This window comes from Pseudonaja textilis, chromosome 3 (genome assembly GCF_049901715.1).
Source record: "Pseudonaja textilis isolate UNSWEBS1 chromosome 3, rPseTex1.2, whole genome shotgun sequence".
NCBI classification, from domain to species: Eukaryota; Metazoa; Chordata; class Lepidosauria; order Squamata; family Elapidae; genus Pseudonaja; species Pseudonaja textilis.
In genome coordinates this window covers 119,911,425-119,935,261 of record NC_141992.1, presented here as the reverse complement: position 1 = coordinate 119,935,261, position 23,837 = coordinate 119,911,425, and the positions used below count along the sequence as shown (strand labels likewise).

Here is a 23,837-nt window from a genome sequence, read left to right as displayed (position 1 = left end):
CATTGGATAACATTTTATGTCCGGCATGGTTAATCCTTGACAGATAAAAATAAGAAAAATATATACAGATGAATTTGTGGAATCTATAATGCAATTGCAAATAGGCATATCCAGTTGCTTATGTGCTACATATTCATCACAAAATGCTATTTCAGATACTTTAAGCCTTCTATATTCCTTAAAGCATGTACTTAATTCTTGCAAATCCACTTCTTCATGCAGTATTAACATGAAGCCACACCCCTACTTATGAATCTGAATCAGCCTTCCTACACTGAAAATGTTCGTTTAGAAAGTGCCTAATTTCAATTATTCCAGTCTGTAGGATAGGAGAGAACCATGTACGTTGCCTTTAATTCAGTTAAGCAAAATAAATTGTAAACTGTAGTTGGGATGCATTTTAAAATAATAATTTTAGCAGCTACAGTTCAATCCTGAGCAGATCTGTTCAAAAGTAAAAGGTGCTAATAAAGAATTACTGAAAATATCATTTTCGACCATAGAAAAGGATATAAGAGACTCAGGGCAGACCACATATCTGTTTAAAACAATACCTTATTTCTAGCTGAAATATATTCCACCAAACATTCTCAACTGGTGTTCAAGGGCATTATTGTTTCTGAATGTCAAGGATATCTATATAGCTGTCAAGCCTGGTTAATAGCCACTGAGAATTATCTATGAATTTCACATATTCTTTCTTAAAGTTAATAAATCAATTGATTTTCCCACAGTATATCCTAATGTGCCTTTAAAACTGTATATGTTATATGCAGATACATAGGCTGCAGTTGCAGGTTGTTACTCCTGATAATTTAACTATGGTTTACTTAATTAACCCAGCATCCTGCATTGACGCACTATATGGAACCAAAATATGGGCAGAATTTGTACAATACACTAGATTAAGATGCAGTTGGCTAGTCAATATATCATGTGAACATTCTAGGCACATACCAAATTTCTGATTATGGATTTTTGTGGCCGGAAAGTTTTCCTTTTTCCCTTGAAGTATCACAAACAATCATGTGGCAGATTTTTATCTTCTACCAAGTACTTTTGAAGAGTGGTGCCTCTCATGTTTGAAATAATACCTATCAATAAATTTACAAAATACTACTATATTAAAATTATAGCTTGTAATGCATATTAAAACTTACAATTATACTTTTAGAATTAAATAAACTTCGTTTTCAAATTCTAGAGAGGAAGAATGGGATGTCAGGAGAGAAACCTGATGCTAACACTTAACAGTAGGTAAAGGATACTATTTTGCAGTGATAGTAGTATTTGTTTAATTGTGTGATTTTCTTAACAATACCGTGATTCACTTAACAGCCATAGCAAAAAAGGTTATAGAATTGGGTGTGACTCACTTAAGAACCATCTTGCTCAGCAATGGAAATGGTGTTAGTAAGTTGAGGATTATTTTTAAGTGCAATTTTGCTATTGAACCATGAAATTTTCCTATCCTTAGACTAATAGGTCTGTTGTGAAGATTAAAACAACGCAAGTGACATTGTGTAGAGAAAGTAATATAAAATGATTAGAACTATGTCAGATAAAACAGTTTTAAAAAGACCTTTATTTAATTTCTAGTCAGCCCCTGAAATTTTCATTTGTCTCCTACAATTTTTTATGACTTAAATCTCTGAGGAACCCCCATAAAACTAGTGCATCTTCTTACTATTTCATATGACTTTGTAATTCAGACATTATGTCTTATATATCAGTGGTCACCAACTGGTGGGCCAGGGACCACTGATGGGCCGTGAGAAAATTTTGGTGGTCCGCAGAGAAATATCCCCCCAAAGCACTCCCCCCAAAGCAATTAATCCAGGCTGTGAGGGAACACAAGGCTGCTCCTCCCACATGGCCCACCCACCCACTGGCCCCCACCCTTCAGCACAGCGCAAACCTTACCTTGAGTAGAGCCACATGAGCTGGAACTGGAAGGTAAGACCAATGGCGGGGGAGGGAAATCTGCCCCGGGGTGGCTTGCTGACAGTAGGAAAATTGGCCCCATATTCCAGAGCTGCAGTAGTCACAGGACTGGTCCTTTGGTCATCCCGGAGCAGCTCCTCCAATCCATTGCAGGCCAGTGCACCCGAGTGGAGGAGCAGCTGCTCCAGGATGTCCAAAGGGCCAGTCCTGTGATCTACTGCAGCTCTGGAATATGGGACCGACTTTCCCACCAACGTCAGCAAGCCACTGTCAGTCAAAATTCATATTAGTGGTCTGCGGGATTCAAAATTATGAGTTTGGTGGTCCCTGAAGTCCAAAAGGTTAGCGACCCCTGTTATATATTACATGTTTGTGGAACAGTATACATGATTCAATTTCCAGCAAATGATTACAGTATTGTACTGCTGATGTACTGTGTAAATCCATATGGGTTATTTAATATTAACTCTCCAATAATCATTAGAACAACAGCTTTCACAATTCATTGGGCTATGTAATCAAGCCAAATGGGTACATAAAAAGTATTTACACAATATTATCACGTATTCAATGCAGTAGAAGTAGGCAATAGCCTGTCTCTTAAAGGGGCCCGACATTTCAGTTTTGCAGAAACTGCAAAACTGCATGTCATCGCCATGTTCCTTTCAGCTGTCAGCAGCTTAAAAAGATGGCCCATGTGTTCAGTATAAGAAAGACATTCCTTGTTCTTCCAGCATAAGTATCAGCACTTACTTGTTTATATAGTACATTTTGAATCCTGTTAATAATTGAAGTTCTTTTGGTGGATTACAAAGCTACTTACTGGCTCAGTTTTTGCTATTTGGCTAATGAGGTTAGAGAATGGGTTGGTATGCAGACTACATTCTCTCTCTCTCTCTCTCTCTCTCACACACACACACACACACACACACACACACACACACAAATGGGATGAATATGGGTACTGATACTATCTGTACTGGTATCGATCTCATTTGGCCACCATATATTTTTTGTGGATAGGTAGTCCTTGACTTAACATACTTGTTTAATGAGCTTTCAAAATGATGACAGTGCTGGAAAAAGTGATTTATAACCATCCTTGCATTCGGCAACTGGCATGTATTTAGCGTGGTTGTAGCAATCCTCATCATTTGCAATCTTCTTGGGGGGCTTCAAACAAGGAAAGTGAATGGAAGAAACTGGATTCACTTAGCACCTATGGGATTCCCTTAATGACTGTGGCAAAAAATAATAATCATAAACTCAGATATGACTCACTTAACAACTGCATCACTTGATAGAAGTTCTGGTCCCTATTATGGTCATAAATCAAGGACTACCTGGGTCTTCAATCTCTCTCCAAGTAGGAGAGTTTAAGGCAGTCTAAAATGGCTGGTCTTTATTTAATTTGAATAGAATTTCATTGTGTGTGTCCTTTAAATTCATCTGTTTATGCCAGGTGAGTGGCTGGATCAGACTTGTGTGAACACTGACAACACAGCAGAGTAAAAGTACTCAGGAAATAAGAAATAATCTGATGTGGAGAGCCAAGGAGATGACCTTGGAGAAATTAAACAGAGACAATGGTTGCAAAAACATGCTTGAAGCCTGGGAAACCAAGAAAACATGAGGGAAAAAGTTCAGTCTGTCTCTATTTTAATTCACTTGGGTATAAGAAAGAGGGAAGGGGGGTATAAATGAGGCTTTCAAATTTCTATTACTAAATCAATAAAATACGGGTCTATCCAAATTTGTGGAACCTGTTTCCTAACCTGTTGCCTGTCTTTTTTTTTAATTATAAATTTTTATTTAACAAAAACATTAAAACAATGAACATAATGTAATCATCCTGACAAACATATTTGTCATACATATCTATTGTGGACAGCATATAATATACATTTACATAATATACACATTTATACATTACAGCAATTTTCCATATTTCTAATCTACTATCTTAATATCATTATTTTGATTTTAAGTCCTTCCTTTTTCCCCACCATTGGTAAAATTTATCCCATACTTTATAGTATTCAGTCTCATCCTTATTTTTTGTTTCCAACATTAATTTATCCATTTTGGCACATGTCCATATCTTTCAAATTATCTCGGTTTCATCGGGAATTTCCTTAACTTCCCACTTTTGAGCATAAACTAATCTTGCTGCTATGATCACGTGTATTATTAGATGTATTAGTTCCTTATTGTATCTCTCTGTATTTATTCTCAGCAAAAAAAATCTCACCAATTTCTTCTAACTAATTTTGAATTTTATACCAAAATTCCTTGGCTTTCCTACCAGTCCACCATATAAGATAATATGATCTGTTTTTCTGGGAGCATTTTCAACAAATAGGGGATAAATTTGGACACATTTTAACTAATTTTGTGCTGACCTTCCCTGTCTTGAATGGCTGACACTTGATCTAGAATGCAAAGTCATCCGTGGGGATGGCATCTATGTATCCCACATAAATCATTCCCAACGTCAGCTCACACTGTTGAGAAGGTCTTCTCCTGGTTTCATTTGGTGGAGGCACACAAAAAAAGAGTCCAAGCAGAGTAGGCAGTTCAGGCAGGTAAAGATACATTAGCCCAAGCTATCCTGGAGCTGAAAAATAAGACCCGGATCCTTCTTGAACTGTCCTTTTTGGTATTCTTTATTTTCTTTAGCATTTTTCCCAAAAAAATATTTAGGAAAATGAGATAATGAATGATAATGAGATAAGTTTGGTGCAATGGTTAAGGTGCTGGCTTAGAAAGCTATGAGTTCTAGGACTTTCTTAAATATGAAAGCCAGCTGGATGACTTTAGGCAAGTCACTCTGTTGTCATCATTAATGAGCCATATAGTTCTTACTAGACTTTTCCTCTAATATATTATTCAGTTTTTCAGAACATTCATTTCCCCCCAACACACGTAACAGCGTAAAGCAAAGTGATGACATTCACTGACTAATTTTATATGTGTGTGTGTATTATATAATACACACACACACACACACACAGAGCCAAAATTTGGATTCATATAACATATCCAGATAATTAAACTAGAGTCATTTAGATTAATTTAATGAACTAATCCAGAGTAGTAGGGAAAAAAACCAGACAACTTTGTGGTTAAACAAGTTGCAAAACCTGGGACAAGAATGAATCAGTATTCTTTACTGGAATTTTACCATCATTTTGCATTAGACAGCATAATCACTCTCTTAATTACAACTTGGAGGTTTCTTGGTTTGCAGTTAAAATTAGTGTATATGATTAGAAGCAATTTCCATTGATTCAATTAATTCCAGCATAGTTTATACTCTTGTGAATACACAGTTTGGAGGAGGGGATGGTATTTGATCAAGTGTTTGCTGAGCAATCTTGTTTACATCCTGGATATTTTTGGGAACCAGAACAAGGGATGCCAGTCCATCCTATGCTAAAATCACACATTCTAAATAAGCATTTTACTTAGCATTTGAAATTTTTGAAGCAATAATATACTAATGCTTGCAGTACTACTTCTGTTTCTACATTTTGCAAGCGCCAAACAGTTGGAAAGAAAACTGCTCTTCACTGTTTCTTATTCCTGATGCTGTTGGGTTGGATGCAATACCACACTGGCTAACCATTTCTACCCTGACAGAATCGGGAAAGCAGGGATGAAAATGGGAGGTTGTCAGGCTCAAGAAATCAGGAACCAAGGCTGTTCAAATGAATACAAGTTTATTCCATGCTAGCTGTCTACAAGAATCTGAATTATAAATGGTCAAGGCAAATTGGCGGTAGATGAGGGTTAATGAAATTTAAGTGGGCTGGATTTAGATCTTTGTGATGCGAAGGGACTCCAAATTGAAGTTGCACTTGGCTTGACCTTTTCCTCAGGCTCAGCTTGGTCATACTAAAGAAGTAAAAAAGAATGTTTAATTGTTACTCCAAGGTTAGGCAATCTGCATTGTATTATTGAATTCCATTCTGACCAGCCATATTGAACAAGAATGAAGGAGACATAAGTGTTGGAACTCCTGTGAAATACTTGGAGAGCCTCATGCTGTGTTATCTCAGCCTTTTCAACCATGATGGTCTCATATGTGAACTTCAACTCTTTTAAATCCCAAACACCAAAACTTTGCTGCTTGGGGAATTATTGAAGCTGAATTGTGATGTTTGTGGAGAATTCCAGGTTGGGAAATATGAATGATCCCTAAGAGGCTGTTTTAAGGAGAAGGCATGCAATCTTTCTCATGCTATGGTATGTATACCTTGGACAATTTTTTTGCATAGTAATAATGTACTTGTTGAAGTAGGTGAAAAACTCTACTTTTCCACATCCAATCCTATGGATTTGTGTCTGTGAGTTCTGTTACTATCCAAACATATCAGACATTTCAGAAATCTTGCTTTCCATGTGCTTCTGCAATGTGACCATGTGGTCAATAGAAATAAATGCCATGGTTGAGTTGCAGCTTGGATGATTGTACAGGGCAATCTAACACAGTCACAAAGGTTAGTCGTGGACTATTGCCAGGCAAAAGCACATATACGTGTATCAGAAAAGGCTGGGCTGCCATGTTGCTGCAACAAACCAGAATGTACATAAAGCATTGGATACATATATGTGGGGGCTGGAGGAGCCTCTAAGGTCCCCCTTGACCTATTTTCATCTGCAAGCAGATTGGTGCAGTTGTAGCTCTCTCACCCCAGGCAGTGGATGATAAGACTGTGAGTGTGGAAAGTCTCTATAACATGCAATATTGTTGGGAGGGCAATATGCTGACTCTGTAAACCGCTTAGAGAAGGCGGTAAAGCACTATTAAGCAGTATATAAGTCTAAGTGCTATTGTTAATAGCATAGCAAGGGCATGTCAAAAAATCCCACCCTGGGAGCCACACTGGAACTGCCAGGAATTTGCAGAGGGAGGGATAAAGTCTAACAAATTGAGCTGGTTACTTAAGGATGAGAAAGAGACTGGGTCTGAAACTAACTTACTAGACACGGGGTTAGGAGGGGAAGGAGCGTCCCCAGTCGTCACAGCAAGCAGGTTCTCTCTCTCTCTCTCTCACACACACACACACACACAGAGAGAGAGAGAGAGAGAGAGAGACAGACACACACACACACACACACACATACACCCCCTAGGTAGCAGCGGTAGAAACACACGAAGCGCTGCAATCAAAGAGTGAGGAAGGAAAGGGGGAAAAAGCGCGAAACAGGAACGAACGAACCAAAGGAGGAAAAAAGTCGCTCGCGCGCCTCCTGGGTCAAAATTCCAAAGAGGCGCTCGCCTGGGATTGGCTGAGGCGCTGGCTTTTCGGGGCGGAGAATCCGTAATCTCGGCAGAGACTCCTCTGTGACCCGAGAGGGCCCTTGAACAGCCCCCGCCTTCGCACCAGCAATAACGCAAACCTAGCGGCGTCCTGCCCGTAAGGTGTGCGTCGTTCCCCTCTCCTCCTCCCAACTCCACCTCACCCCCCCCCCCACCTCCGCAGCCACTTTGCGCGTAGCGAGTTAGCGAGCTGCCGGCGCCTTCTTGCTCAGGAAACTGCTGTGGACGTCCTCGGTCCGGCTCCTGCTGTGGACTTCCCCCCTGCACCCTCCCTCCTCCGTCTCGAACAAATCCAGCGCAGGCTTGTTCTTTTTACCCGTTAAGGGCGAGGGAGAGGGTGGTGGTGGTGGAAGGCAGCCATGTGCTACCGGGTTTCCTTCGGCGGCCGCTTCTCGCTGCGGCGTTGAGCCGAACGACCGCGTGGAACAAAAGCCTCCGCTCTCGTCTGAATGAACATACTGCGGGTCACTTGGCCGGAGGGAGAGAGAAGAAGAGGGCAAAGCTAAGGAGAAGGGAGAGACCGCGGGATGGCAGCAGGAGAAGAAAGGGCGTGAGGACCTCCAGCCCCCTTCGCCCCTCCAGAAGCCAGAATCGTCCTTTTGCCACCCATGCTTGAAGCCGCCTTTCCCTTGACTCGACTCTTTTGGAGTTGGTGCAGCCATGAGTAACTTCTTCACAGAGGTGAGTAGGGTTTGTGAAGGGGACCCGGGCGATGTTCAGTGGCTCTCCTCCGACGCGTGTTGAGCTTCCTTGAAATGTGGCTCAGGGAATCGGGCGCCGTGGGAAGTCTGCCGTGCACGCAGGTTTGCATGGGTGTAATACACCCCCCGCTGAACTCCCTGGAGGGGGTCGAGCTATAGGATTGCATCCCAAATTGTCCTTTGGGGGATTTCAAGAGGGGAAGAAATATAGTAAAGCCGCTTTCCGCTCCCTCCCAGCGATCCTGTCAAAGGGGGCTTGATAAAAAGTTTAGTCTCTTAAGACCCGGAGACGCGATGCGGAAAACAGTGAATTATAGACTTAACATTTTGGGGGGGAGGAGGGGTGTCAGTGAAAGTTGCAAGCCGGAATCGCTTGGAATTAAATCTGATCTGAAGTCCGGGGGGAGGGGAGAGATCTTAAACGTTATTTAATGTGGTCCAAATAGGATCATAGGTGAATTGTCAAATGGTTACCTTTTCTGTAGGTAAATTGGTGGAGGTACTGTCGAGGATAGACTTCACATATACCATTAAAACCAGTGGGGAAGTAGTTTTCGGTGGGGCGTGAATTGCAGCATGTATGTGGGGCACATGCTCTCATCTCTCTCTTTTTATTCGGGATGTGCGGAACAGAGGTGAGCTGCTTTTATGGAGAATCGCCTTGCTTTGCAATGCCTCGTTCACTCCTATTGTTTGGCCTGTTGCATTTAGGTCCGTAAAATTGGAGGTGCGGTGGCGGGGGTCTAGCCTTGGCCCATTGAGCACATTCAAGTGCCAGGAGAAAAACTCCTGGATTTGTAACATCATCCTTGTGTCGAAAATTTGTGGAAAGTTTACTTTTCCAGCAAGGCATATTAAGTGCTTAGCTTCTCGCAGAGAGCAGTCTGGCATTTCCTTACCAGGCTTCCTGCGAAGGGGGAATATACAGGCCACTGCAGGGGTTCAAAGCCTTCCATGTCAGCAGAAGGAAGAAGCAGATGGGATGGGTGAGCCAAGACTAGAGGAAGGATTTATTTCATTTTGGTCCATTTCCTCTTTTGTCTTCTGGTATCCAGTTTATAATGTTGACCAGATGTTTTACCCCCTCCCTTTTTTTTAAATTAAAATTTTAAAATAAGCAAACAATGCTGGAAGAGTCTGATCTAAAACCTATCTTAAGGTTCCTTTTTGTAGTTGGTTGCAGATCAATTTAAAATTGTTTAAAGGTGCAGAATGTCAACTAGTTCATGTATATTTTGCCAAGACATTTGGGCATGACAAAGTAAAATCTCTCTTGCAGAAGAAAAGTGTGTGTGTTTATGGCAGGATTAAGAAGCTTCATTGATTTTAGTAGAAGAGTCATGCTTTTAATTGAAATATATTTTAAATATGTGCATGACTGAGCAAGAGTTGTCTTTGGGCATTAGGATTGGTTTGCAGATTACTAGGCCAAAACTTAGTGTATGTTCTGATTCAATCTTTATTCTACTGTGTAAAAATAGTTAAGCTTGGTTAACTTTTCTTTCACTTCAAACTATTCTTTTGGATAAGATTTGTAACAATCAAATTTAATTCTAAGGATTAGGGAGGATCTTGTGAAAGTTGAATTTGCATGATTTCAAAAAGTTTCCTCATATCCTTGTACTATGTAAAATACATGAATGTAACTATTCAATTTGTATAAAGTCACTAGCAGATTGATGTGTTGTTAATTTCCTACTTGTTTATTTGAAACTGCTCTTCATGTTATGTTGTAGGAGTAATCAATATTTGGCAAGTGGAATATGGTAAGCACTCCTCTAAGGAAACGACAGACAGATCTGAATTAACTTCTTAGATTTTAATTTTTCTCTGCCTGACCTTGCAGATGTTGCTGTAATTCAGCAACACTTCTGTAGCTGATTAAGACAATAGCAATTACCTTGTGATATATTATCAATTCAGTTTCCAGTTGTTTTAACTTGTTTCATTATTTATGGTTTAAGATGAAGGATATACAGTGAAATGCATTTTGATATGCATATTTGTAACAGATAAATATTACCAGAAAAGACATTCTTTTAATATGCTTGTTTATCTGGAATTAACATACTATTCATGTTCTGTTCACTAGGAATTAAGCATGGTTTGAGGATGACTTTACTCTGTACTGTTTTTAAGTTAGAGGAAATAATTTTAAGTATCACTTGATGCTAGAATTCAGTATTAATTATTGAGGGTCTAAATTAGAGAATGTGCGTAAATCAGGGATTGGAAACCTTTTCTCTAAAGGACCAGATCTTGTACCTCTGTGGGAACAGCTGAAGCTGGGCCAGGAGGTTAAACAGCCCAGCATCCATTGGATGATGCCAACCTAACAGTAAGGAGGTCACTGATAGGTTACTGCTGTCCAGGGCACCTAATCTCAGCAATCCTCCAACTTTGAAAGTTGGGCTGAGGCTTGGGCCTGGTAATCTGCCATCTGCCCATCTGTTTGCAATCAGTATAAAAATAGGCAATAGGCCTTATTTGATCTGTGGGCTGCCATTTGCCCTAGTATAGATGATAAAGCAAGTGTTTAAGTATGTAGTACTTTTCCTTATAGCTCCAAGTAAGTAGAATTCAATTCAGAATTCAAAATGATTTGTTGTGTTTTATGATCAATTTTAAATTATTCTGATTTTTTTTTTAAATTGCAAGATACTATAAACAAAACAAAGCTAGTGTGCTATATAGTGTCTAGGGCACCAAGTTAGAAATTGGGGGACTCTGAATTGTCCTGTCATAGGCATGAAGCTAGCTGGGTGAACTTGGGCTAGTCACTCACTCTCAGCTCCAGGAAGAAGGCAATAAGTAGACAATTTTTTAAAATGTTACCAAGAAAACTGCAAAGACTAGATAGTCCCTGGAATCAAAGGAGTCCCCAAAGATCGAGACATAATCAAAGGCACAATAATAAACAATTATAAATCAATCACTACAAAAAGTTTAAATTTCATGAACGATGAGTTTATTTGATATATTATATAATATCTTTCTAAGGTAAGAATATTTGATATAAATTGTAAAAATCCTATGTTTTAATGCTTCAATCCTGTAGTCATTTATCTGTAGTCATTTATCTGGAAATCTCAATAACAGTGGGGCAGACTTCCGATTAATCATATAAAGCACTATGCTGTAAATATATTAATAAAAATCTAAAAATATTAACATATCCTTAAACTAGATCTACTTTTCTAATTCATAACTTTTGTGTGTGCAGGCTTTCATTTATACAAACACCTTGGCTAATTATGACAAGACTAAATCGAGTATTGGTTTAATGTTTTCAGTGAATCCAACATTGTGGTTTATAACTCATAGTTTATGGTTAAGCATATTATATAATTCCAGGCAGTGGTGATTTGTTCAACAAACCATGGCTTGGTGCAATGTGTGACTATGTTCAGAATCTTCATTTAGCCTTCTGAGTGCTATATTATGAGATAATTCTGAATATGTAGCTTGGATGTTCGGTTAACATGTTCCTTGTTCGTTCAGTTATTCTGAAACAAATGTTTTTTTTAAACAAATACTGCTGAAAATTATTTGAACAAGCTACTCTATTTGAATAACTAGGCTGTTTCACAGAAAGGGGAATGATGTTCATGTGATACTGGATTTACTCTTGAAGATCTGGGAACTCATATAGGCCTTTACAACAATTTACTGTATAATCTTGAATGATTCTCTTAGTTTATCCATTTATTTTCTGCCAGGAATATCCCATGTATGAGCAGGATAAAGTATTTAGTACCTGTAAGGCAAGTTTAGATCATCTGTAAATTAACTACATGTTAATTTACTGTAATTTTTTGAAAGAAGCAAATTGTGAAGACAACGTGTTTTTCAGGTGTTCCTAAGTTTCCAATAAAGACTTTAGGCAGCAATTTTATATAGAGCAACCTGAAAGAATTAGACATTTCAGCAGACTTTCAAAAGATTAAAAAGTTCACTCAGAACTTACACATTGCAAAAAAAAACCCACCTCAAAACAGCAACACACATATTTGCCTGGGGCTTTCCTCCCTTGTGTTGTCTTCTTTTCCTCTTCCTTGTAAAAAAAATCATAACCAAACATATTTTTATATTTTCAAGCATTTTTCTGCCTTTATTATTTACTAATTTCTCTTGTCCCTTTGTCTTTTTTTCACGTATATTTTTAAAAAGTTTTTACTCTCCACAATAAAAGCACATGAAAATTATACTTTCTTAATATACTTGAAAAATTCAGAAAATGCAAATTTTCGGAACCTCTGCAGTGGCGCCCTCTGATATTTTTTAAAAAGGCACCTATTTTGTATATACCTTTAAATTTAGGAAAGTAGAAGACAAGTAATTTTCAAACATGAAAACATATTCATATCCAGCAAGACAGAACTCTGAGACACAATTTAAGCAAAAATGAGTTTCAAAAAGTAGGAATTATAAATTAGGATTGGCAGCTCATTTTGTCTATATTTGTATTTTTAATCCAACATAATTGGAGGGCTCCTGATTGAAGAAGATTGTGTTGCTTAAATGGGGCAGGGATCAAATTCTTTTAAAAAAATGGATATATATCTACAAGTCTGCTACTAAGTGTATTTCCTATAGTTAGTTGCCATCCTGACCTTTTCCTTCCTAAAAGGAAACCCTTATTCTTCTTAGTGTTTTTTGCTGCTCCAGTAAGAAAAACCAGCTGCTTCAAATCTCAGAATGGGTAATTAGTGAAATAAGAGTAAGGGGTCTTCTTAAGGACTTAATCTGAGCCTTTTTCGCATCATCGGTTTCAAAGACATAATGCTAAAAGCTGCATTGGGTGAGCAGGAAAACAGATTATAACATGTTGAATGGAATGTTGTTAATTTTAAAAAGTTAACTCCTCAATCTGGCATCATTAAGAGAGATTGGCCTTGCGCTTAACAGAATTCTTGGTCAGCATATTTTAAGAATCGTTGCAGTATAAGCAATCCTTAATACTCACCAATATTTTTATTGCCTAACTGCAAAGGAAGACAGAGGTTGAGAGAATCATATATAGTACATATCATACAGGGGAACCAGGAAAGAAATTTAATCATCATTCTCAGTTTTTCCACTGTAATAGGGGACTAGAAGGCACATAACTTGGTCTTTGTTCCTTATTTGATGGTTAGCACTGGGAACAGTATTTCTCATGGCAAAAGTGACTTGGCAGAATTTTATGAAATGTAGGTTTCTTGGGTTCCTACCATGAAAGATTTTCTGTAACTTTTTGAGTAACATAACGGTAGGCAATCCATCTTTGGTAGCTTTTTTTCAGGACTAGCACAAAAGGAAAGAAAAACTTGTGAAATTCTCAAATATATATGATTCTATTAATCTCATGTTTGAGAGTATTACACATGACTAAGTGCTTGCTTACTAATGAAAATTACTCACCTGAGACGAAGTGAGTCATATTTTGGAATAGCGCAGGTTTTTTTTAAAGAAATGCTCATGTCAAGCGTGCAACTTTGATGATTTTGTTTAAGATCTTTTAGGTCTTCTAACATACTGCTACTACTTTAAACAGTTCTTTTGTCCTGTTTCTCTTTATAACTTGCTTTTAATCTCATTCCAAATTTCTATTACTGAGCATAAACATACAGCAGTATGGCATTGGAATTCAGAAAAGCAAAGTAGCAGGATTCAGAAAGCGAACATATAATTGCTATTTGCTATAAAAATACAAGGAAGTTTTTCCATAGAGCTGTCTCGAGTGTCCAGGTTGGGGAGCTCCAGTCTCGGCTCTTCCAGGCTGAGCTTGAAAATTGAGGAACGCCCCTCACCGTCACATGGTCCTCGGGCACTCCCCAGTTTTTTGCTCAGCCTCGTGGCTAACAGGCTGTTTTTCCCTTGCTCCGGTCGCTCAGCATTCTAGGCCTCTTCTCTCATCGCTTTTCACGTGGATCACCGCAGGCAGCGCAGGAACTCAGGTTTGAACTCCCCAGGGAGTGTTTTTAATATCCGAGCCGCTTTAAGGGGAGAAACGAGCGCTCGAGCGCTCCCCCCGCTCGTTTGCCGCCCACCGCTCCGCGCGAGGCCGCCTGCTTTCTGCCTGCCTCTCTCGCCTTAGCCGCCGTTCCCCGCGAACGCCTTCTAGCCCAGGGTACGCTTCCTGGTTCTCCCAAAGGCTCTAATCTTCCTGGGAGTTTACCGCCGCTGGGGCTGCCTCCGTTACTTGCGGCCTCCATCTCGGGCCCCCTGTGGCATCCGCCATCTTGGGTGGGCCCTGGAACGGCCGCCATCTTGGGTGTGCCCTGGAATGGCCGCCATCTTGGGTGTGTCCTGGAACGGCCGCCATCTTGGGTGTGCCCTGGAACGGCCGCCATCTTGGGTGTGTCCTGGAACGGCCGCCATCTTGGGTGTGCCCTGGAACGGCCGCCATCTTGGGTGTGCCCTGGAACGGCCGCCATCTTGGGAGTGGCCGCATGGCCGTCCGCCATTACTAGAGGCCCTTTTACAGGCCGCAGCCTTAACTGACTATTAGGCAGCCTGGGATTCCCTCGTCTCAGCCTGTCTTTATTCTACCAACAGGCCTCCTGCAGAAATAGGGTCTGTTGGCCCTGCAGCCTTTTTCCCCAGCAGGCGAAGTAGCAGCTCTGCCCCCCACCCCTTCCCGGTCCGTCCGGCAGGGGTAGCTGCCTGGCGCTCACCTTTCTGGCTGATTGGTCTCTGGGCTAGGCCCTGGTTCGTACCAAACCTCTATTTTAAACAGAAAAAAATTTTTGACTAAAAGGGGCGTGGAACGTGCGTTGGGATTCCCGGCCTCCCGTAGGCCGCATCCAGACCTGGCTTCAGCTTACATTATTCCCTTCTGCCTGCGGCCCCAGGGTCATTGGTTTTTTTTTTTTTTTCAGAGGCCTACCAGTAGGCTGCATTGTTTCCTGACTCCTGGGCAGATCCTGGGACTGCTCAAATACCTTGCAATCCTGCCTAAGTCTCCACCCAACTAAGGAGTTAGTTGCTTGCCATGTCTCTTCCCGGTTCGCCCGGCAGGGACAGCTTGGCGTTTATTCTGGCTGATTGGCCCCGGCTAGGCCCTACTTCCCAACACGTTACAGAACAATTCTGTGGCCTTGACAAAAAGGGGGTGCAACACGAGCACTGGGAGTTCCAGCCTCTGCTTAGGCTGTACCCAGACCCGTTAACCGCCTCGCATTAACCAGAAAATTTTTTTTTCCTTTTTCTCTCCTCTCCAGATGGCAGACGACAATACCTCTCGTGGCACTTCTCTGAAGGCCAAGGCCAAATCCCACCACCTGCGCAAACAGGCACAGGAACCATCCAAAGCTTCCCAAAGGGATGCCCTCAGGCGACACAGGGCCCTCGAAAGGGAAATTGACAGACGCTCTCAGGAGTCAAGCTCTGTGTCCCGGGACCCTTCCGTTCCATCAACCTCCACCCATCCTCCTCTCCCCTCCCCTCCTGCTTCTGCTTCTCCCCACAGCCTGGACAGGCCCCTGAGGTCACCGTGCCCACCACTGCTGTAGAACTGCGCCCGGAGGAGTCTCTCCCCATGGCGGAAATACCCAAAACCTAATGCAGGCTATGGAGCTGGCCATCCGGCAAAGGGTAGCGCAACAGATGCAGCAGCTGGCCGGTCTGGCTCCTCGGCCCGCGGCCCCGAGGCCCTAGGATCAGCGGCCTCGCATGGTCAGGCAACTCCCAAGAGGACTTAACCTTACCTTTGGAGTTGGAGGGAATGGAGTCCCAAGAACCCGGGACCCTTCCCTCTTTGGGGACGAGCAGGACCTTGACACGAGGTCCCTCATAGGCAGTGAACTCCTTTCGGGAACAGGTCCCTAGAAGGGGACATGTCGGAGGACGAGGGCCTCCCTCCAGGTCAGCCCGCTTTCTAGGGCTCTTTAAACCGCACCTATTTAGGTCCCTCCTGTTCAAAGCCAGGACCACCTCGGGTCTGAACCCCCTCCCCCACCCAACCCAGCGGCGGCAGGGGTTCCTCCCGACTCTCTCTTCTCTCAGCCCGTGGCGGAAACTGAGGTGATCCCTGTCCCGCCCATATTCTCAGACATGGTTTCTAGGCAGCTGGCCTCCTCGGGGCCCCCTCCCCCAACGCCCAGGACAAGCGGTTTTTTAACCTGGAACCGCAGTTCTCCACCTTGCTCGACCCTCCCCGTGGACGAGCCCGTGGTGGGCCTGGTTTCCCGCTCTACTCCCAGCGACTCACTCGATGCTCTCCAGCCCGAGGACAAGCGAGCTGAACTGGCCCTGTGCCGGGCTCACCTCTCTGACGCTTGGGCAGTCAGGGCTTCCACTGCCGCGTCGTTTTTCACCAGGTCTTCCATCAAGTGGCTCCAGCAGCTCAAGCAGCATGTCCCCACAGCCAATCTCAGGGCGCACCAGGACATTGCCAAGATCCTGGCCGCGGCCGAGTTTCTGCAGACGCCACCTTCCAGGCGGCAAGTTCTCCACCAGGGCCATTTCGTCCCAGGTTACCGCCCGCCGTCTACTCTCTGGCTCCGCCACTGGCAAGCGGACGTTAAAAACAAGACTAAGCTAGCAACAGCCCCTATCTCTGGGGGAAGTTATTTGGACCGGTTCTCGACCCATTCCTGGCCGAGACCCGGAACAAGCGCAAGTACCTCCCTTCCCTCTCTAGGAGGTCCGACTTCAGAGGCTCCCCCTCTCCTCGCCAGGGTTCTTCTCACTCCTCCTCCATTGCCAGATACTACCGATCCTCTCCCTATAGATCTCCCTACCGAGCGGAGCCGGATGGGTCCGGAGGTAATTCTTCCAGGAAGCCCTCCCGGGATCCGGGAGAGGTTCGCTCCGTGGCTGCTCGATAATGCAGTCGCCTCAGGCGCTTGTCCCTTTAAAAAAAAAAAAAAAAAAAAAAAAAAAGGGAAGGAGTGCGAGAAGGCCTTCTCTACTCCGACCTTTAACCCTGCTTGCAACAGGCTCCTACCCCAGGAGCACTCTTGTCCTCCTCACCCTGCCCTGGGCAACTGGTCGGCAACACATCTACCCCCATTCAATGCTAGCCGGGTCCCTTCTTGCGCTCCCGGCCTCACACAGATCCCTGCGCCTCCCCTCCTTCTCTCTGTCCCAGAGTTCTCCCAGGGGAATTCCCAACACGGGTCGATCTTCCCAGTTTCTTGAATCCCGGTCCCAGTGCACACCTGTTGGCCTCTTTGGCGGGACTTCCTCCCGGATAGCTCCGCCTCCTCTTTAGGCCCCTTCTTGAGACATTCCAATATCCAGGGTTTTCTCCTGTTGGGCATGCCTTCCAGCGGGTCATCAGGGTTCCAGGAGAGATTCTATACCAGACGGGGCCCCACCCGCAGGACTAGCCAAGCTTTGGTATGTCCCAACCTGGACACTCGAGACAGCTCTATGGAAAAGGGCGTTGGTTCTTACCTGATACGCTTCTTTTCGTAGAGCTGTTGAGAGTGTCCAGCCCCACCCGTAGGCCGTCTGGTGGGAAACCTGGCTGTTCGACCGAGCAATCTAATATATTTTTTTCCTGAGTGTGATGAGAACAGGACTTTCCTTCTCGTCTGTGCAAAACCTGGGGAGTGCCCGAGGACCATGTGACGGTGAGGGGCGTTCCTCAATTTTCAAGCTCAGCCTGGAAGAGCCGAGACTGGAGCTCCCCCCAACCTGGACACTCTCAACAGCTCTACGAAAAGAAGCGTATCAGGTAAGAACCAACGCCCCTTTCCTGCTCTCCTACTTCACACTTATTTCAGCAGGGTTTCCTCAGGAGATCTTTTCTTCCATTGTATCTGTTTGAATCTATTGCTGTATCCATGACTGAATTGAATTAGATTTTTGCACTCATAGTTTTGAACTAATAGAGCCATGTTCACATATAAATATAATCACAATGGGCAAGTCTTGTCTGGCTCATATTAGATGTCAAATCCTATTTATGTCTTAGAAGAATGATATTGACACAGCTACAAATTCAAAATTTAAAATGAATCACTAACTGTTCCTCAATCATCCTTATGAATTTGTGAATACTTTGGATGTGTAATGTGGTTGATCTGACTAGGCTGGAAGAAAAACTTCAATTTATATATGCAACCTATTATCAGTCCACATCTGCAGGATGAAAGGGCATGTTCACTTAATTCTGATAGTCAAAACAGCAAGATTGAATTTTTGAGTTGTTATGAGGGCAATGTTAGAATTTTGATTAAAAAAAAGAATAGGGCTTGGCTATAATCAGATTAGGAAAGGCCTTTATATAGCAAATGTTTAGACTATTCCCATCTCTTTTGCATATTTTCTGTTTTCCTGGGCCATTTGGCAGGTACCTGTTGATACAAATTTTGGAAGTGGTTATGATGTGAGTTCATCTGCTTAATAATTTATCTCTTGAAATGACATATATAATTGAGAAATCTAATGCTCTATTTTACTGTACTGATGACATTGTATTTTAGCAGGTTAGGTGCTACATTTTTTTCCAAGTACCTTGCATGCCTCTTCAACTCAAAATATGCAGTTTAGGTGCAATTCCTTGCACCCAAATTGGATAATCAAGTATCTCCTGCTAGAGTGGAGAAGGCTGAGTTCAGTATGTTTACAGCTAAAAATCATCATTGTTCTTCTAAACTAGAGAGCTAGTCCAATTGCACTATGAACTTCTGTTTTAAATTGTTTTTATTTAAACTATTGGATCATTTGGCTATTTACTAAAAAAATACTGGTGAAAGTGATACTATCAAAATAGATAACATTGAATAAACAAAATGTCATAAAAACATTTGTGACTCCTTGTTCCACTTTTCTTCATTACTTATTAGGTAGGCGAATAGGAAGTTGTGATATAGTGACTGCCACAGCCATCCAGTTAACTCCATAGCTAAGAAAAGACTTGAATCTATACCTTTGCTAATTGAGTAGTTTAATCTCTATAACACACTTGTCTAAATAAAGTACTTGTTGAATGTTTTATTAATGACAAAAGTAGTAATTTAAGTTCAAGCTATATGGCTTTCTTCTATTTAGAATAATATTGCAATATTTTTTTGAGGGGGGTGGAACCAGTGTTGAAAGATTGCAGAGTTCAAGTCAGGACAAGGTACACGAATATGTTTAGCTTGTCATGCTCAATTGTGGTTTTGTGATGAATTCCAGGCCTGTGTAGTCTTTAAAAGGTTTTTTGAGGTGTATTTTGTTTTGGGAGATGGGTAACTAAATTTCCATATTTTTATTTTGAGTTATATGGATATACAGATGTCAAGGTATGGGACTTAAGTTTATGCAACACATTGTCTCAGGAAAGAATTATTTCCCATGTATATTAACTTGATTCATATAACTAAAGCTTTTCTTAAAATGCTTATTTAAAAACTGTAGATGAAATGAAATGGTTGAATCTTTTTTCATGGGAAAAATGGTGGGAGTAAAAAGACCACTTACAAGACAGTCTCCTTTATATGTGCTGTGGTTCATCTTAATCAGGAATCTTCAAACTTGACAGTTGTAAGACTTGTGGACTTCAACTCCCAGACTTCCTCCTCCAGTCATGTTAGCTCAGGAATTCTGGGAGTTGAAGCCCACAAGTCTTAAATTTGTCAAGTTTGAAGGACCTTAATCTTAATGGACGGAAACACCCCCCCCCCAAATGTTTGAAGTATGCAGGCTCTTTACTTCCTGGTTACAATAATCATACAATTCAAGAGTATTGTTTAATCTTGCTGATTTGTATAAAACTGGCTGTATGAGTAAACAAGTTTCCCTATTTTTTCCCCTACCCCCTCCAAATAAAATTTTGGAGATTCTTCGTGTGATCTCATATGTTCACATTATGAATTTTCCCATTTCTGTTCTACAGGAAAGATCTGGCTGATAGAAACAGAGAAATTCACCACATAGTGGCACACTGTCATATGATAAGCACTCCTCAATACAAGTAGTCCTTGACTTACAACAGTTTACTTAGTGACCGTTCGAAGTTATGACATTGAAAAAGTGACTTATGACCATTTTTCACACATGACCTTTTCAGTATCTCTATGGTCACATGATTTACATTTGTATGCTTGACAACTGACTCACATTTGTAATGGTTGCAGAGTCTCGGGATCATATCCCCTTTTGCAACCTTCTGACAAGCAAAGTCAATAGTGAAGCCAGATTCACTTAAGGACTGTATTATTAATTTAACAACTGTAGCAATTCACTTAAATATAGGAAGAAAAGTCATAAAATGGGGCAAAATTCACTTAACAAATTTCTCACTTAGCAACATAAATTTTGGGCTCAATTGTGCTCATAAGTTGACGATTACCTGTATTACATTGGAAGATGGAGAGAACTTGTCAGTGTTCCATTTTCACTTACATTCCAATGGAAAGCATAATATCTATTTCTTTTCTGTTTATTTGTGTGTCTTTCCAATTTCACATATGTGCAGGAACATATAGGATTAAGAACTACTTTAATATGCTTTCACAAAGAAGGAAAACAAGCTAAAACACTCTTATAGTTTGTATATATTATTCCACAAACTGGTATTTCCTGTTTTTTTCTCCTAAATGTATACTAAGCAGAAAATAATACCAGTGAACTGTTTTTTTAAAATAATAGAATAACAATATGCCATGAGAAGTGGTCGAAATAAACAAGTCAGGTTATTTTTTGTATAAGCTGGATATTATAACTATTGCAGCTGTAGTTTTTCTTAAAGTTTTTTTTATTTTAATATGTTATTTGAAATGGCAGGGAAAACAATAGGGTTTTTTTTTTCAGATGCATGCTATTAGCCAGCTGCTATTAAAACAATAACATGGATCATGGGAGGCCTTATTTTTCCTATGATGGGATCCAGTATTTTGCCATGCGTTGACGTTTCAATTAACATGGAGTTACAGCTATATGTAATTTACCATAAATATTTCTACCATTCTGAAAAAATAATAGCTATCGTAGAAAAAAAAATGGCACAGGAACAAAATGTTAACATTGGACAGATTATGAATAAGGAAAAAAAAAAACCTGAATATAAACATCATCGAAAAAACAGTTTGATGTAAATGTACTGCCTAAATGTCTTCGATTGTAACCGATTAAAGATGAAAGGAAATGAATTTAAAGTAGTATCTTTTACGCTTTTACTTAGGTAGAATTGGAATCTTCAGCCTTAACAGTCTAAAAGTTTCCTTTGCTAATGGCAAACTATTTGAAGAATACTTTCCAAAACAAGGGGGGAGGGTCCTTGGTACTTTCTGAGCTTGATTGTTTTCTTACAGACATTTCATTACCCAAACTGGGTAACATCATCAGTGCTAGTACTGATGATGTTACCTATTTTGGGTAATGAAACATCTGAAGAAAACAACCAAGCTCAGAGAACACTACCTTCAAATAAGATGGGAAGATGGTTGCCATTGTTGAAGATTCAAGACAGGATCTATACAAGGAATTTGACATATGGGCATCATCTTGAACTACAGCTCCCATTAGCTAGCCACAAATTGTAAAAGTAGAAAATGTTTTTAGTGAGTATCTCAAACAAAACAAGGTAAAAAATCAGTGCATATGGTTTTTGAAAGCCAACATACAGAGAACAAATCACAACCAAAAAGACTCTGATCATTGCAGCTCTCCATCTCAGGATATAAACAGAATATTTATCAGTAATAGCAGAAGCTATGGTATTGTACAGGACAAAATATATGTTGAAAATACAAGTGGTATTGTATGGCTAAGTGGGGCACCATAAAGTTAAGCTTCCTCTCTTGTAACATCTATGGTATACAATATGTTGATTGTGGTCTCTTGATGAACTTCAAAATAGCCTTGCTTTGTTTTTGCAAATTGTTGTCACTAATTGAGTATTTAGAAAATATGGCAACTGATATTGGAGGCTAGCTGTTGATTTTAAGGAATGAACACTGAGGCTAAAAATGATCTAGCCTCAATTCCCTATTCATTTAGGAAAAAGCTGATTGGGTAATTTTTGGATTCTAGTAAAAACAATATTGGATAGGGATTACTACTACACAAAAGCAAAATATAAATGTAGTGAATAATTGTTAAAATGTTTTTTTCACTATGACCAGTAATGTTCATTTTTACTTATAATGAAATAAACAAGGATTTGTTTTTGAAAAACAAAGATTCCAGTTCTTTTAACTTTGTAGCGTGATCCTCTTTAAATGAATGTATGTCTTAAGATGTTAATATCTGTCTTCTTTTGAAAGAGGACTGGTTCATTTCTTTCTTCCTGGTCCCATTGTACATTTCTCAGTGTTGCTTATGTTTATGTTACAAGAATACTGTGAATGAGGTATCTTTTCTATTACAAATAAAAACTTATTGAGTCAGAGATTTAAAAATGTAGTAACACATTTCTTCTATATTTACTACTAATGACAATCCCAATACCTCTGAAAATACTTCCTGAGATCATGTGTTGAATCTAATCTTTGTGATTCTCCTCCTTTCTTTTTATTCTTTATTAAAAGCTCTTTTTCTCCCTGACTGATCGTTTTATTTCCCAGCTATGCCTAGAACAAGTTCCTTGGACCAACCAAATTAAAAAACAGGCTACATCAATCTACTATGAATGTGCTTGCATGTACAGTAGATATACATGTAATGGTTTTGTTATCATAGAGAATGAGTATGTTCTTGCCTAATGGGTGTGTCATTTATGGAGCAAGCTAATCAAGCTGAGCACTCAAATACGAAATAGGTCCATTTAAAGTGTAAGTTATAATTTTTGGAGGGTTGGCTTGGAGTAGATATGGTAGATTATCAATTAATGCATTCAAAAATGAAATAGTACCATTATTTTGGATAACTAATGAAAGACTGTTGCTCTACCTTCTCTTGCTCATCATTTAAACATAAGTTTACCTCCTTGATTATTACCCTCAAAATTTAAATGTGGCATTTATTCAGCACTGTATTGGTGCTGTTAACAACACAGAAACCTACTGCTGATGTTAATCCTAGATTTACTGAAATTTATTTCAGTTGCAGTGTATGAATTACAATTTAACTCTGGTTATCTATTGTGTGCCCTATGGCACACAAATATACCATGGTAGTTGCCAAAGTATATGATTTTTGTTCCTTTTGTTCGTTAAAAATACCTACATATATTATGTATGTGGGTATTTTTTAGGAAATCATATATTTTGGAAACTATCAGTCAAAGAACAAAACGAACAGAGAATGGCACCTAGGACTGGAAATTCAATGCAAAATCGAATTATTTCATGATTTAAAATATCGCTATTCCAATGAGTATCTGTTTTGATAGATCCTGGTTTATACATATCTAGAAAAAAAATTAACCAAGAGAAATGTGCTGTAGTATTTTCTTTCTAAGAACTGAGAAAGGTAATTGCTGTTGATTGCTTTGAACATCAAATAGGAAGAATGATGTATGGAGGGGGTTTTTTATGCTTGAGCTAAAAAGGGATCAATACTTTATAGAATGAAGAATTAGAATATCTGGTTCTGAGAAATTAATGTTTCTGTTGTTTAAATATATGAAATATATTTCTTCTGATTTAAAAATGAAATTAATTCATTAAAAGATATTATTTTATGTTTATTAGACCTCACAAAGTATATTTTTAAAAGGATAGACATTAGAGTTTTAGTATTACATTGTAAGAAATTTGAATGTTCCTTAATTCGTATGATTTAGTCATGTGCAGCTATAGTCTTGTTTTGGTTTTGAATCAACTACATATGGTATGTATATCAATAGAATTTTGAGAATTAATATCATAGTTAAAGATTTTGTGGCGTTCAACTATATTCTTAAAACATGGAGTTTGTCAGTTCATAAAGATGCCTGACTAGGCATGGCAAAGGTATTAATTTTATACAACTTAAAAGAAGCTTGTTATGAGTTTCTTCCTTAT

The 23,837-nt window shown here is 40.2% G+C and overlaps 1 protein-coding gene across 1 annotated transcript in view; it reads left to right on the top strand.

The window, feature by feature from the left end:
- The first annotated feature begins 7,279 nt into the window (after positions 1-7,279).
- MYO10 (myosin X) overlaps positions 7,280-23,837 on the top strand; it is a 157,159-nt gene continuing 140,601 nt past the window's right edge. Inside the window, exon 1 of the mRNA XM_087930719.1 lies at positions 7,280-7,951. Within this exon, the coding sequence (XP_087786845.1) occupies positions 7,931-7,951 (21 nt within the window). The 5' untranslated portion in view covers positions 7,280-7,930. The remainder of the gene's footprint in view (positions 7,952-23,837) is intronic.